Here is a 15,969-nt window from a genome sequence, read left to right as displayed (position 1 = left end):
TGCATACAGAGTCTTTCCAAGGGCACTCTTTATAAGTATAAAGTATAAAATAACATCATGAATAAATTTAGCACCATTTCTGACTTCATAATTTATAAATCAAAGACCAAGGGGAAATGGCGTGAGATTGCAGCATGACATCACAGATCAACATAGTCTTCAAATTCAATTATCATGGATATGTATGGAAAGCCTCATGCATATAAAGCCATTGAAGGAACATGCATAAAAAGTACCATGTTTAAAAGGAAAATTCCCGTGACAGATTGTTGAGTTATTTAGATACTAAGTGAATTAGTCAATGTTGTAAGGGCCTAGTTGTAAGAATGCATTAATATAAAAGAGGGGTCTCTCAATGAGAGAAACTAACCCTAATCTTTTCTACATGGTATCAGAGCCAAACCTAGCCGCCTCCCTTTTCTGAGCCAAATCCGACGATTCCTCCGCCGCCCAACTTCGTTCGTTCTCTCCGTCGCTCAATCCGTCGATCGTTCGTTCTCTCCGTCGCTCAATCCGTCGATCTCTCCTCCTTATTTGTCGGTCGATCTCACCGAGGTTGGTCAGACCTGTCGATCTCGTCGCCGATGAAGGGAGAAAGGGGGACGCGGTGCTAGTGGTGCGACAGTTAGAGAGAAGCGACGCCTGTCGTCACTGATGAGGGGTGGCCAACTGTGGATGAGGAGGGATCAGTTTCCGTCATCAGGATCGGCTGGGTGTTGGCGATCGTGCTGAGGATGTGGGGGTCGGTCTCCGTCATCGGCCGCGGCTGGGTGTTGGCGATCGTGCTGAGGATGTGGGGATCGGCTGGAATGAGAGGGTTGAATATTTAGGTTTCCTCGACAAGTCAGTCCTAGAACTGATGAGAGAAGAGCTGATATCTCACTTTGTTGAGATATCTTGCTTCTGGTTCTTGTTTCCTTGGTGAAACAGGAATTCTTGTTGATCTATCTATCTTGTTGTACTGTCGAAGTGCTGCCGGAATTTTTTCGTTGCGCACCACAAGAATAGAAGTTGGACCGATGACAAAGACTGGAAAAAATCCGATGGAGGAGATCATCAAGAAGTTGAATAACCTGAGGGTATTCCAGATCGAGAAGGAGATCAGCGCTATAGTCCAGGGAGAGAGGACTGTACAGGAGTACGCCACAGAGCTGGAGCGCTTGTGGCTCGATCACGATCACTTCTCGCCCCTTGCGAGCTGCAAGGACCCTGAGTGCAAGGAGCGTGAGGCCGCTTTGCAGAAGAGGACCATGTTGTTTCTCCGAGGTTTGGTTCCAGCGTATGAGCAGAGGACGGCATTACTACTAACCCAGACGAAGATCCCACCACTGGAGAAGGCAGTCTCGGCCATGATACAGGAGGAGAGTCGTATCAGGCTACGGTCTGGGATAGGTGGACTTACAGGAGAGAAGTCTGCACTGGTGGTATCCAACCCGGATAACACTGGATTCAGAGGGAAGATTAGGCAGTGCTTCAACTGCGAAGAGGTAGGGCATCTGAGACAGATATGTCCTAAGCCACCTAGGAACTGGGGTGAACGTGGTCAGACTGGTGGCCGTGCAGGTCGAGGAGGCAGGGGGCGTGTAAGCCAAGGAGTTGCTCACCTAGCTGTGACAGATGAGTCTCAGACTACTGCTGGGATGACTGGAGCTGAAATAACTGAGCTGGAGGAACTACGTCTGTTCAAGCTTCAGGCTGAGAGTTCGAAGGGCAAGGGATAAGTCACCCAGGATCTGGCTACCACTACATGCTTTGGTAACTTTATTGGTTATGCTCATGCGAACAAAGGTACACAGGTTCAGGCACTTGCATTCACTAAAACTCATGTTGATTAGATCATAGACTCAGGTGCATCTAGGCATGTCACAGGAACATCTAGTGAGTTTGCATTATATTATTCGAGTAAGCATATGCATCCTGAGACAGTTCAGACTGCTGATGGGACATCCCAACCCATCAGGGGTACTGGCTCGGTCCATTGCACTTCATCTGTTACCTTGTCATCAGTATTGCATGTTTCTTCGTTTCCAGTTAACTTACTCTCAGTTAGCTCTCTCATTGATCAATTAAATTGCACCATGTTATTTGATCGAGATTTGTGTCTTTCAAGAGAAGGAAACGGGGAGGAGGATTGGGACTGGTATTAGACGTGATGGTCTTTGGTATTTGGACAGGGAGACAGCAACGATTGCTGCTGCTGTTAGCAGAGAGCCAGAGGCAGAAGCGATGCTTCAACATTGCCGGTTAGGGCATTTATCTTTTGAGAGTTTAAATAGATTAGAACCGGAGTTAATGAAAAAAGTGAATAGAAAAGAGTTATTTTGTAATGCATGTGAACTTGGAAAACATACTCGTTCTACTTATAGAATGATTGGTCTTCGAAGTTGTGAACCATTTGCACTTGTCCATTCTGATGTTTGGGGACCATGTCCTACTACCTCTATCAGTGGTTTTAGATGGTTTGTTACTTTCATTGATTGTTATTCACGTATGACCTGGATATACATGATGAAGCAGAAATCAGAGGTTTACAAATGTTTTCAAGATTTCTCGGCTTATGTGAAGACACAGTTTGGAGTGCAGGTGAAGATTCTTCGAACAGATAATGGGACTGAGTATGTCAATAAGGAGTTTGCAGCTTTCATCTCTAATCAGGGAATTGTTCATCAAACCACCTGCCAAGACACCCCTGCTCAGAATGGGGTGGCTGAGCGTAAGAACAGGCATCTACTGGAAGTGGCACACTCATTGATGTTGACAATGAATGTGCCTAAGTTTTTATGGAGTGAGGCTGTTATGACAGCGATTTATTTGATCAACAGGATGCCATCAAGAGTATTAAGGATGAAGACACCATGTGAGATGCTTTTGGGCTCGAATGTTTTTGTTGTTCCACCAAGAGTGTTTGGATGCACATGTTATGTGAGAGATCACAGGTTGATGGTGAGTAAACTGGATCCGCAAGCAGTTAAATGTATCTTTGTTGGCTACTCATCAAGTCAAAAAGGATACAAGTGTTGGTGTCCCATTGAAAGAAGGCTGTTTGTCAGTATGGATGTGATTTTTCGGGAATTTGAACCTTTTTATGGGGAGAAGACGGAGTTGAGTTCCTTGTTTGGAGATGACTCTACTGATGCTAGTAGAGAGGGGGAGAATGAGAATGATATTGTGGTCGGGATGATTCCATGTCCTCTTGAGTCACCGAATAGTGATGGTACATCGCCGAGTAGTGATGGTGACTTAGGTGTTGGTAGTCAAAGTCAGGAGGAGCTGAGAGTATACACGAGGAGACAGAAACAGCAGCATGAGTCGTCTCCCGTGCCTGTGTCAGTACCCACAAATGTTGATGACCCAAGTCCCTCCTCTCCAGTGCCTTCCTCTTCCTCTCCAGTGCCTTACTCTTCTCCTCCACCTGAGTCGATAGGTAACGATTCCTTCCCTGATACCTCTGATACTCCTGCCTTGCCCCGCAGAACCTCTAGAGTCAATGCTGGAAAACCTCCAGCTAAGTTTGGTAATTGGGATACTGATATTGCGAATTACATTTCATATGCATCCATTCCACCTGCATATAAGTCATTCATTGCATCGTTGCATTCAGTGCCTGTATCTAACAACTGGCAGGTAGCTAAGCAAGATCCTAGGTGGTTGAATGCCATGCAAGAGGAACTCCAGGCCTTGAAGAAGAATGACACATGGGAGTTGGTACATTTGCCAGCTGGGAAGCGTGCTGTTGGATGTAAGTGGGTGTATACGGTTAAGCAAACTCCAGAGGGCAAGATCGACAGATACAAGGCCAGATTGGTTGCTAAAGGCTACAGCCAAACATACGGCATTGACTATGACGAGACATTTGCTCCAGTAGCAAAGATGAGTACTGTTAGAGTGTTGGTGTCATGTGCTGCCAACTTTAATTGGCCACTACATCAGCTAGATGTCAAGAATGTCTTTTTGCATGGAGATCTTCAAGAGTAGGTATATATGGAGATTCCACCAGGCTTCACTACTTCTCAAGTAGCTGGGAAGGTGTGCAAGTTGAAGAAGTCTTTGTATGGGTTAAAACAGTCTCCGAGGGCATGGTTTGATAGATTCAGGTTGACAGTTTGTGGTATGGGGTACAAGCAGTGCAATGGTGATCATGCTGTGTTTTACAGGCACTCCAAAACTCGTATCACTATCCTAGTGGTCTATGTTGATGATATTATAATCACTGGAGATGACGCTGAGGAAATCCTACTGTTGAAGAAGAAATTAGGAGAGGAATTTGAAGTTAAAGATCTGGGGCAGTTGAAGTACTTTCTCGGAATTGAAATTGTAAGGTCGCGAAAGGGTATAATGCTTTCTCAGCGGAAGTATGCTCTGGATCTTCTCTCAGAGACAGGGATGTTGGGGTGCAGAGTTGCACCTACTCCTATTGAGCAGAATCATAAGATGAGTGCCGAGGGTGGAGACCCTGTGAGTAAAGAGCAATATCAAAGATTGGTTGGACGACTTATATATCTATGTCATACGAGACCTGATATTACTCATGCAGTGAGTGTGGTGAGTAGATATATGTATGATCCCAGAGAGCAGCATATGGAGGCAGTTCGCAGAATTCTTAGATATATTAAAGGAAGCTCAGGAAATGGTTTTTGGTTCAGGAGTTTTGGACATCTGAGAATTGAAGGCTATTGTGATGCTGATTGGGCGGGTTGTATGGATGATCGTAGATCCACTACAAGCTACTGTGTATTTGTTGGAGGCAATCTCGTATCTTGGCGTAGCAAGAAGCAAGATGTGGTGGCTAGGTCTACAGCTGAGGCCGAGTACAGAGTTATGACAGTTAGTCTGTGCGAGTTGATGTGGGTAAAAAACATATTATCTGAGTTGCGCTTGTTTAGAAGAGACTCCTTACAACTTTGGTGTGACAACAAATCGGCGATTAATATTGCAAACAATCCAGTTCAGCATGATCGCACCAAACATGTGAAGATTGATCGGTTCTTTATTAAGGAACAACTGAATAGAGGAGTTCTGACTTTGAGCTATGTGAAATCAGAAGAGCAGTTAGCTGATTGTTTAACAAAAGGATTAGGTTCTAGAGAGTATGATATCTTTTGTAACAAGATGGGGATGATTGATATCTATCGCCCATCTTGAGGGGGAGTGTTGAGTTATTTAGATACTAAGTGAATTAGTCAATGTTGTAAGGGCCTAGTTGTAAGAATACATTAATATAAAAGAGGGGTCTCTCAATGAGAGAAACTAACCCTAATCTTTTCTACACAGATACATCCCTTACTCTTTTGCCAAGAGTCTCCATCAAACTAACCGAATTCTGTGTATAGACTCTTGGGTATGACCTAATAGACTTCAATACCGTCTCAAAGGCCATCTACATATTTCTTCTATTTTAGATAAGTTTTTGTGATTTGTTCTGAATTTTCAGTAATTTATAAACAATGTTCAAACAATCAACTCTTCTTCTATATTTATAGGAGGATCCAAAGGATTACTGTTCATGCTATAGTAAACAGTACATGAACTACTGTAGCATAAGCAGCAAACCAAACTTGTCCTCTACAATTGAAGTACTGTTCCTGCTACAGTAAAATAATGTAGTATAATATAAAATATTTTTTGCTGCAGTACTAACATTTGGATCATTCTTTACATATAGATATAATTTCTAAATCAAATGCATTAAAAATTGGATCATTCTTTAAGTATAAAGGAGTAAATATGAATTCTATATTAAATGTATTAAAACTTGCATCCTTCTTTAAGTATAGAGGAGTAGATATAATTTCTAATTTTAAGCATACAATAATCACATTAAATGTATTAAAACTTAGAGGGAAACAAGTTCAAAATACAGTGCTTAAAAAAACAAGAGGTCGTGCTTTGCACGGGGTACACACTAGTAGGTCTGTAGTTCCAAAAAATATGTAATATGATCTATGAAACTAATCCTCTGGAACTTCTCCATATCACTTAATTTAATAATCCTCTAGAACTTCTCCATATCACTTAATTTTCATTTGTAACCCATTAGAGATCAATTTAGGATGACCTTGACCATTGACAGTAATCAAATATTTACACATTATCTGCAGTTATACAGTCTTTTTTTTTAAGTACTTGCCATTAATCCTGCTTTTTTTAAGTACTTGCCATTAATCCTGCTAACTACTATAGTCTTTTGAGCAAAAAATTATCAGAACTTCTCACGGCTCATATATGCTGCTACATCCCATTTGAATTAGTGATGTGGGCTGGGTTGACGCTTAATGGAACCAAACCCTGTATAGTCCAGTTACTTGCATCTTCGCCATGAGTTCTGCATTAGAACCCATACTTTTAAAATGGGGCATGCCTCCTACAGTGACCATTGGCAGCAGCAAAGTCCAGTGACCCCTACATTGCTCGAGTTGATGGGAGTTTTGCCACCCACTGATGAAATTTCACCAATTAGGCCTAAGAGATTTTGGTTGGAAACTGTTAAAAAGGAGATGTCCCTCAACAGAACAGAATGGAAGAGTAGAATTTATGTAGCAAACCTAACACTTTTGGATAAAGCAGTTCTTATAGTTGTTACCTGTAACTAGGTGTTGATCTCTGTTGTTATTTTTTACATCATACTCCTCCCATGTTCATCAAAATATAAATATTAGTATTTGATACTGTATTTCCTAAATTTCTCCCGAAGTTTTAACCAATCATTTTGTCCTCTCTGCCAAGTTCTGATTTATGTTCACTTTTGATGGTAACTTTGCAGATAGAATGGAGAAGACTCCAGAGCTAAGGTCCTGGGAATTGACTGCACCCTTGCCAATAAATGAAGATGGAAGTTCGGTATCAGCACTTCTAGGTGGAAACCCAGAAGTTCATTATATCTATGTTTGTACTAAGGTCAGCATTCTGTTTCCATGTCCTATTTTTTAATCATTTTTTGCTTACTTCATTGCCCTAATTGACTTCCATTTCAGGATGACTCACTCAGAAAGCACCAATAGCTCTGCCAGCTGACCTGTCCAGATATTCTTTGATGTATACGGTAGAAAAACGAGGTTAAATTCTTGAGGGTAATTTATTCATTTAGTCCTCAGGATCATTATTCATTTGTTTTGAAGTTGATCTTGCTCGTACTGCAATCTTCGCATGTGAGCTTGTTGATCGTGCTATGCATGTATTTATAAGTTTTACATCTGCTTCCGTTGGTTGCATCTGAGCATTTTATGCATTGAAGAACGTAATGTGTACTATCAGTGGTAGTTTTGCAGAAAAAAGGTACATTCAATCGTCAGACTTGACGAGCTTTCATCTTCAATAAATTTGTAGCAGCAGGCTTTGGATTTGCATTACATGTTGGTATTGAATCTTGTTTCTTTAACCGTATGGTTTATTTGCTACTCCTTTCTTGGATGAGCTGAACTGTTGCTATTGCTTCAATTGTTGGTTTTCCTTGGCTTTTTATTAGAGTGCAGAGTCAGGCTCTAATACGGTGGAGTGAGAAGAAGCCACAAAGTTTTGTGGTCATAACTTGGAACGAACAAAACTACGTGACAGGGATTTGATATACGGGAATCGATTCGGAAAAGGAAATTTGCCTCCGACAAACTTTGTTCGTCCAGCCTTCTTGAAAAAGTCAAGGGTGTAAGAAATCCTTTGACCGTATTTTTCTTGCCCTTACCCCGTGACAGGGATTCTCTCTCCTACAATGTCCATCTCTGGAGCATGTTTGGCAACTTGCTAATAAGTAACTTATTTCACTAATAAGTACTTTTTTTTACTTATAAGGTATCAATCTTGTGTTTGGTGAAAGTTAACTTTTTCACTTATTTCTTACTTATAAGTAGTGGGGAGAAAAAAACTAAGTCGGGGAACACTCCAACTTATTTTTTTTCTTATTTATAGGGAGTTTTTCTTATATAGGTCGAAGGGCCAAAATACCCTTGAATCCCCTTATTAATCTACTGCAGATCTCAAAAATAAGAAATTAATTAAATAATATCAATATTAATTATTTATGTATTATTTGATTAATTCATGAAAATAATAAATTTAATTACTTAATTAATAGTTTTACTAAATATAATTATTTAACTAAAACATTTACTTAATGGAATAGTTCCAAAATTAATCAGTTATTTATTTATTTCATTTATGAAATAATAAAATAAATTAATTACATAATTAATAATTTAAATAAATTATTACTTAATTACTAATAAATTAATTAAATAGTGTCAATAGCAGTAGTTAATAACCATACATAGCTTGCTATAAAAATATTAATCAAATATTTTATTTTATTATTAATTAGTTAGTTACTAAGTAAATTAACTTACTAATAAGTACTATTAAATTATCTATTTACATTTTTTATTTTTAAAATAAACTGTTTTTTCCTATGAATTTATTGGTTAAATATTAATAAAATATGTTACTTATTTATTTATATTCTTTATTTGTAATAAGAAATAATAATGATGATTTTTTATTTATATATTTTATTTACTAAATAATAAATTTAATCATTAATAATATGATAATGAATAGTGTCATAATAAGTATTTATTTAATCAAATTTATAATGATAAATTTAATTAATTAATATTATTAAATTTTAATAAATTATTAAATAGTGTCAATATCAATAATTAACAACCATAAATAATGTGCTATTAAAATATGTTGATTAAATATTTTCTTATTATAAATATTTTTTTGTATTACTTAATAGTTATTTATTAAATTAAAAAAATTAAATAATTACTTAATTAAATAGTTATTGTTATAAGTTATTTAGTTAGTTAATAAGTAAATTTATTTATGATTATTATGTAACAAATACGAAATTAATTAGTTAATATTAATATTCATATTATTAATTAATAACAAAAATTATTGTAATATATAAAAATATTTTGATTATATATTTTTATTTTGAAATAATTAATTTTTACTTAACTAGTTTATAGTTTTATTGCCAGTAATTTTTTTAATATAAATTAATTAATTAGGTCAAATATTAATAATTAATAACCATAATTACTATGAAATAATTAATTTCTATTATTTACTTTGTTAAATGATTAATAATTTTACTAATAGTAATCATCTACTTAATATATAATAAATTAGTTAATAACAATATGATATGCAACAAGTTGTCCTTTTCTGTAATTTAACAATGACTATAATCTTATAAGTTATTGGTTTACTAAACACATAGTTCCACTTAAATCCTTATAAGTTAAGAGTTTTACCAAACACTTTCATTATATTTTTACCTGCTTATAAGTGTTAGACCCTGAGGGGGTTGATTAGGGTCTTATGCTAATCTAATCCGATTTTATACCAATTAAAACTAATTAACAAGTTATCCTAGCAAGTATAAAATACAACAAGATATGTGAGCTAAGATAAGTGATATACACAAGGGTAAACAAAATAAACAAGATAGTGGATGATATAAATAATGAGCAATGGACAATGGCGACAAGAAATATAAACATAAGAGCAAGTGCGCCAAAGCAAACTCAAACACACGATATGATCACGGAGTTCGGACCTTCCGTCCTACGTCTCCGCTCCCCACTCCCGGGGAGAAATCCACTAACACAACCGGGTTTTCTACGCTAACCCGAATAACGTTTACACCACACAATATCGGTTTTCAACGCTCACCGATCAACGATCATAATCTCACAATGTAACTACACTCCACACCCTCTAAGTGTTGGTTTCTCCGTGTCCTTCCTCAAGTGCTCAGATACAACCTCTCTCTAGGTTCGTCAACCGACGCCACTTCTCTTGGAAGCAACCTCGTCTCTCACCACACACTCTTCTCGGTGTACTAGTGTAATACAAAGTGAATCTCACAATTAGACACGATACAAAGAGATTGTTCTCTACAATGAATGAGAACGAAATATAAGCTCACTCTCTAGGTTACACAATCCCACAACCCAATTATACTATGAATGTAAATACAATAAGCTCAAAAGGTTGTGTGTGAACAAAGAGATATAAATCAAAACTAAACTCAATGTAGTTCTAGCTTAATAACAATGATAATCAAATATATAAAAAAGCTAAAAATAGAGTTTAGAAAACTTCTCAATATATCAAGAGTTGGAGGGAGAATAGTTGAATGCCCAAACACCAATAGATGATCTCCTCAAGCTCTTGTAGAATTGAATCACAAAAACAAACTCTCAATTTGCTTAAAAGCTTTTTAAACACACTTAAACCAAACTAAAACCCTTTGTTAAACTCTTTTAACACATTCTCTTTGCTATATTGAAAGATGAGAGCAAGGGGGTATTTATAGCCTCCTAAAACCTCAGCCAAAAACCCAACAGAAAAGACCAAAAAGCCCAAGGAAAACAGCTCAGGAAAAGAGCCGTTGGAACCTGATTGATAGATCGGCGGTCAACCGTAGGAAATGCGCGGTCGACCGCGAGCAGGTTAGAAACAGAGCTTTGGCTCTAGACATCAGCCGATCGACCGTGACGGTCGACTGTGAAACTCTCTGGACTGTATCCGGTCGACCGTCACGGTCGACCGTGAGCCATTAAAAAACAATTTTGAGTCTCTGGACTCAAGGTGGTCGACCGTGGCGGTCGACCGCAAACAGATATATGAAAAACAGGTTTTGAAAGTTGTTTTCTGATTTTAAAACCCTGTTTAAAAATATCAAAAAAAAATCCAAAAAATATAAAACTTTGGAAAATGATTGTAGACATAATAATAAACATGCTACAATAATTCAAAAAGGACCTCCCAAATAAAAAATATCATTATTTTGCAACATAGTCCAAAACATGAAAATGTAAACATATGAGTTTTGATATTTTAACTTAACCATGTTTTGAAACATTACAAAATGATCATATAGACTTAATAAAAGATGTGTATGATTGTTATTAAGTCCATAAACTAAGAAAACAATATTTTTCATAAAATTGCATATTTTGCAAACATTTCCAAAGTAAATATGATTTCATTGAACTAAATAAAATTGATATTCATAAAATCATATATATGTATGTAAGTATGAAACAAAAATATGTTTTCTAATTATATTCATTTGTTTCATATTAAAACTTGAAAACTATCAAACCAAACATATATGTATATATAACTATATACAAAATCAAAACGTGTATGTGTAACACACATAATATAAAACCTAAAACTAAATTTACCCAAGCTTGTGATCTTCAACGAAGCTCTATCTTGGTACACTTACGGATGAAGCTTGAACTTGAATCTTTAACTTTGAATTGCGTAGGCTTCACTCCACAATTCCGCCAACCTCCATTGGATATGATCGTGAATGCGCAATTCCATCCATCCTCCAATATATTATTTGCCTAGAATAAATATAAAACACAAACACTAGACAAACAATATTAGATGTAAATTATTTGTAAATCATCATCAAAACAAGAAGGCCAACAATCTCCCCCTTTTTGATGATGACAAACAATTTACAAAAATGATATATGCATGAAAGGAATTAATATACAAAGTATAATATATCATGCATATAAACAAGAAATGCTATACTCATAATATTTCTCTCCCTTTGACAACATTAAAAAGGGGAAAACAAAAGAATAAAGAGAGCGAAAGCTGCCTCTACAAATAAGCATGAGTGAGTATAACAAAAAAGATATATAGGGGTTGCTCCCCCTATTAAAATACCTTATGGAATATACAGTAAAGATCAAGGCAAATATATGTGAGCAAGCATAGATAAAAAATATGCTAAACACCACTCACATACAAAAAATACAATGAGGACACATAATGATATATCAATATGAAAAATGTGTCTCATTAAAAAAATAAAAATATAAATAGATTTATGAAATCAAAAGAGAGAGGAACATGAGAATCATGCAAAAAGTTATCAAATGAAAACAAATCAACCAAATGAAATCATAAATCAAATTTTAAGCCCAAAAATGACGTTTGATTAATAAAGAAAATTTTCTTTGTAAAACTTGATCAAACCACATAAAGAATATATTATAAAGCATATTTGAAATTTGAATAATCTATTTGTGCTTATATAATGAATTCAAAGCAATAAATCAAAATAAAATTTTTGACAAAATGCAAGAGAGGTAACAATATATCAAGCTTTTAAGCTTGTTCCAACCCATATAAGGACTTTTAGTACCCGATAAACAAGATTTGGGAATAAACATCCAATAAACCCGGGGGTTATATAAATACAAACCTCTCGTCAAAACAAAACCAATAATTATGAAAACAAAAGAATTTGACCAATAAAAAGAAGTGTTTTCATGTTCAAAAATTTAAAATATAATTTTCAAAACCAAGAAAAGAAAAAAGAAAAACACTAAAATTCTTGGTTTAAAAATCAAATTTATTTTGATACCCAAGTATTCTTGGTACCAAAAAGTTTAGGGACATGACCCCTATCATTTAAGCTTAAAGCCCTAGGGTTATGAACATGTTTGGGCACATGTGGTGTACTAACACGGTCAAAGCAATAATCACTCACATGACCCTTCTGATTGTAATTTGTACAATGAAAGGGATCCATTTGTTTTTATGGACCATTAGCTCGTGCACGGGAATTATTTGCAAATAAAGATTGTCTTTTAGAAATATTTTACAAATAAGAAACATTCTCTATTTGGAACATATTGCAACTTAGAAGCTTTTTGCATATTAAAACAAAATTTATCAAGATGTTCAAACATACCACAAACATCACATTTAAAAACATATAGTCTACTAGAAGTATTTGGCAAATGAGATTTCTTTTTCAAATCAAAACAATATTCGACCAAATGACCAAAACGACCATAATGATCACACTTGAACACACTAGCATGCTTATGATGTACTTTGTGAGAATGAGCATGTGAATGTATAAGTGTATAAGATGAAGAAGCTACATGAGATGCACAAGAGGCATTAGAATACTTATGTTCATGTGCATCATAGCAAAATTTAGCTAGATGGCCTTTACGGTCGCAAATAGAGTACTTGTAAACTTTGTTATATATGTGTGCATAATGAGTGGATGATTTAGACTTGGCACACATATCCATAAGCTTCTTATGATTATTAATGCATATATTAAGAGTTGAGTCTAAGGATGAAATGTAATTTTTAACAACATTCAACTCATCATTTGGCACATATGCATTAACATTAGAAGTCGAACATAAATAGTTCATCATTTGGCACATATGCATTAACATTAGAAGTCGAACATAAATAGTTATTTATAAAAGAAGCAGTATTATTTTTTATGTTCTCTACTTCTAATATGGCCTTATCTTTTTCATGAGATAAGCTAGTTATAGATGTGATTAATTTTTCATTTTCCAAAATTAACTTGTCATTGTTTTCTTTAAGCATGATATTTTCTTTTACAATGACATCCAATTTTGACACTAGCTCCTTATGATCAGATTCTAAATTATCATGCTTGTTTTTTAAATCAATAAAATCATTTTGTAATTTCTTGTAGGCTTGCAATAATCTCTTAGATGCACAAGCGAGTTCATCACTAGATAAATCATTATCGTGTTCGGAACCGCATACCACACTAGGGCTATCGCCTATTGGCCGTTTGCATGATGAAGCTCCAATATTACTTGAGGAAGAATCTGTCAGAATCCTTTAGATCTCCTCTAAGTTACCATGATGTGCTTCTATGAATATCCATAATTTGTAAGCACTATCAAAATGAGCAAGCTTGTTAGAAATAGAAGAATCAAGTGCATTAAGCATATATTCTAACACAATCTTGTTCATGGTAAACAATCTTTTGGCATTAAGCATATATTCTAACACAATCTTGTTCATGGTAAACAATCTTTTGTCATTTTTACTCCACTTGAGTTTCTCCATAGTGAGTACAATATAAGCATTATCAATAATTCCCCATAAATCAATAATTTTCGATTGCACAAATAGTTTAAATCTAGAAGCCCATTGTACATAGGGAAAATTAATGAATTTAGGAGCAACATTTGATTCATAGCCTAACAAAGGTGCACAATTCATGGAATATATGGCAGGCAAGTAACGGAAACCAGTGAATTCAATATCTACGATCTTAGGCAGCATAATAGCAATAACTTGGATCTTCTAAGCTCAAGGCGGTTAGTCCTTAAATCAAAGAGCACCAAGCTCTGATACCAATTGTTAGACCCTAGAGGGGGATGATTAGGGTCTTATACTAATCTAATCTGATTTTATGATAATTAAAACTAATTAACAGGTTATCCTAGCAAGTATAAAATACAATAAGATATGTGAGCTAGGATAAGTGATATACACAAGGGTAAACAAAATAAACAAGATAGTGGATGATATAAATAATGAGCAATGGACAATGGCGACAAGAAATATAAACATAAGAGCAAGTGCGCCAAAGCAAACTCAAACACACGATATGATCACAGAGTTCGGACCTTCCGTCCTACGTCTCCGCTCCCCACTCTCGGGGAGAAATCCACTAATACAACCGGGTTTTCTACGCTAACCCAAATAACGTTTACACTACACAATATCGGTTTTCAACGCTCACCGATCAACAATCACAATCTCACAATGTAACTACACTCCACACCCTCTAAGTGTTGGTTTCTCCGTGTCCTTCCTCAAGTGCTCGAATACAACCTCTCCCTAGGTTCGTCAACCGACGTCACTCCTCTTGGAAGCAACCCCGTCTCTCACCACACCCCTAGGTTCGTCAACCGACGTCACTCCTCTTGGAAGCAACCCCGTCTCTCACCACACACTCCTCTCGGGGTACTAGTGTAATACAAAGTGAATCTCACAATTAGGCATGATACAAAGAGATTATTCTCTACAATGAATGAGAACAAAATATAAGCTCACTCTCTAGGTTACATAATCCCACAACCCAATTATACTATGAATGTAAATACAATAAGCTCAATGGTTGTGTGTGTGTAAGCAAAGAGAAATAAATCAAAACTAAACTCAATATAGTTCTAGCTTAATAACAATGATAATCAAATATATATAAAAGAGCTAGAAATAGAGTTTAGAAAACTTCTCAATAGATTAAGAGATCGAGGGAGTATAGTTGGATGCTCAAACACCAATAGATGATCTCCTCAAGCTCTTGTGAAATAGATTTCATAAACTCAAACTCTCAAATGCTTAAAAGCTTCTTAAACACTCTTTTAAACAAAAACAAAACAAGCTTAAACCATTGTTAAACTCTTTTAACACATTCTCTTTGCTATATTGAAAGATGAGAGCAAGGGGGTATTTATAGCCTTCCAAAACCTCAGCCAAAAACCCAACAGAAAAGACCAAAAAGGTCAAGGAAAACAGATCAGGAAAAGAGCCGTTGGAACCTGATTAACAGTTCGGCGGTCGATCGTAGGAAATGCGCGGTCGACCGCGAGCAGGTTAGAAACAGAGCTTTGGCTCTGGACATCAGCCGGTCGACCGTGGCGGGTGACCGTAAAACTCTTTGAACTGCATCTGGTCGACCGCCACGGTCGACCACGAGCCATCAAAAAACAATTTTGAGTCTCTGGACTCAAGGCGATCGACCGTGGCGGTCGACCGCAAACAGATATATGAAAAATAAGTTTTGAAAGTTGTTTTCTGATTTTAAAACCCTGTTTAAAAATATCAAAAAATTTCCAAAAAAATGTAAAACTTTAGGAAATGATTGTAGACATAATAATAAACATGCTACAACAACTGATTTTCAAAAAGGACCTCTCAAATAAAAAATATCATTATTTTACAACATAGTCCAAAACATGAAAATATAAACATATGAGTTTTGACATTTTAGCTTAACCATGTTTTGAAATATTACAAAATGATTATATAGACTTAATAAAAGATGTGTATGATTGTTATTAAGTCCATAAACCAAGAAAACAATATTTTCACAAAATTGCATATTTTTTGCAAACATTTCAAAAGTAAATA

At 35.9% G+C, this 15,969-nt stretch overlaps 1 protein-coding gene across 1 annotated transcript in view; it reads left to right on the top strand.

The window, feature by feature from the left end:
• Positions 1 to 7,346, top strand: part of LOC109849457 (methyltransferase-like protein 13) — a 16,966-nt gene extending 9,620 nt beyond the window's left edge. The window contains exons 8-9 of the mRNA XM_020419290.1: positions 6,761 to 6,894; positions 6,972 to 7,346. Coding sequence (XP_020274879.1) covers positions 6,761 to 6,894; positions 6,972 to 6,998 — 161 coding nt within the window. The 3' untranslated portion in view covers positions 6,999 to 7,346. The remainder of the gene's footprint in view (positions 1 to 6,760; positions 6,895 to 6,971) is intronic.

This window comes from Asparagus officinalis, chromosome 7, assembly GCF_001876935.1.
Source record: "Asparagus officinalis chromosome 7, Aspof.V1, whole genome shotgun sequence".
NCBI classification, from domain to species: domain Eukaryota; kingdom Viridiplantae; phylum Streptophyta; class Magnoliopsida; order Asparagales; family Asparagaceae; genus Asparagus; species Asparagus officinalis.
Note: the sequence above shows the minus strand (reverse complement) of the source record. Positions and strands in the feature narration are given on the sequence as shown.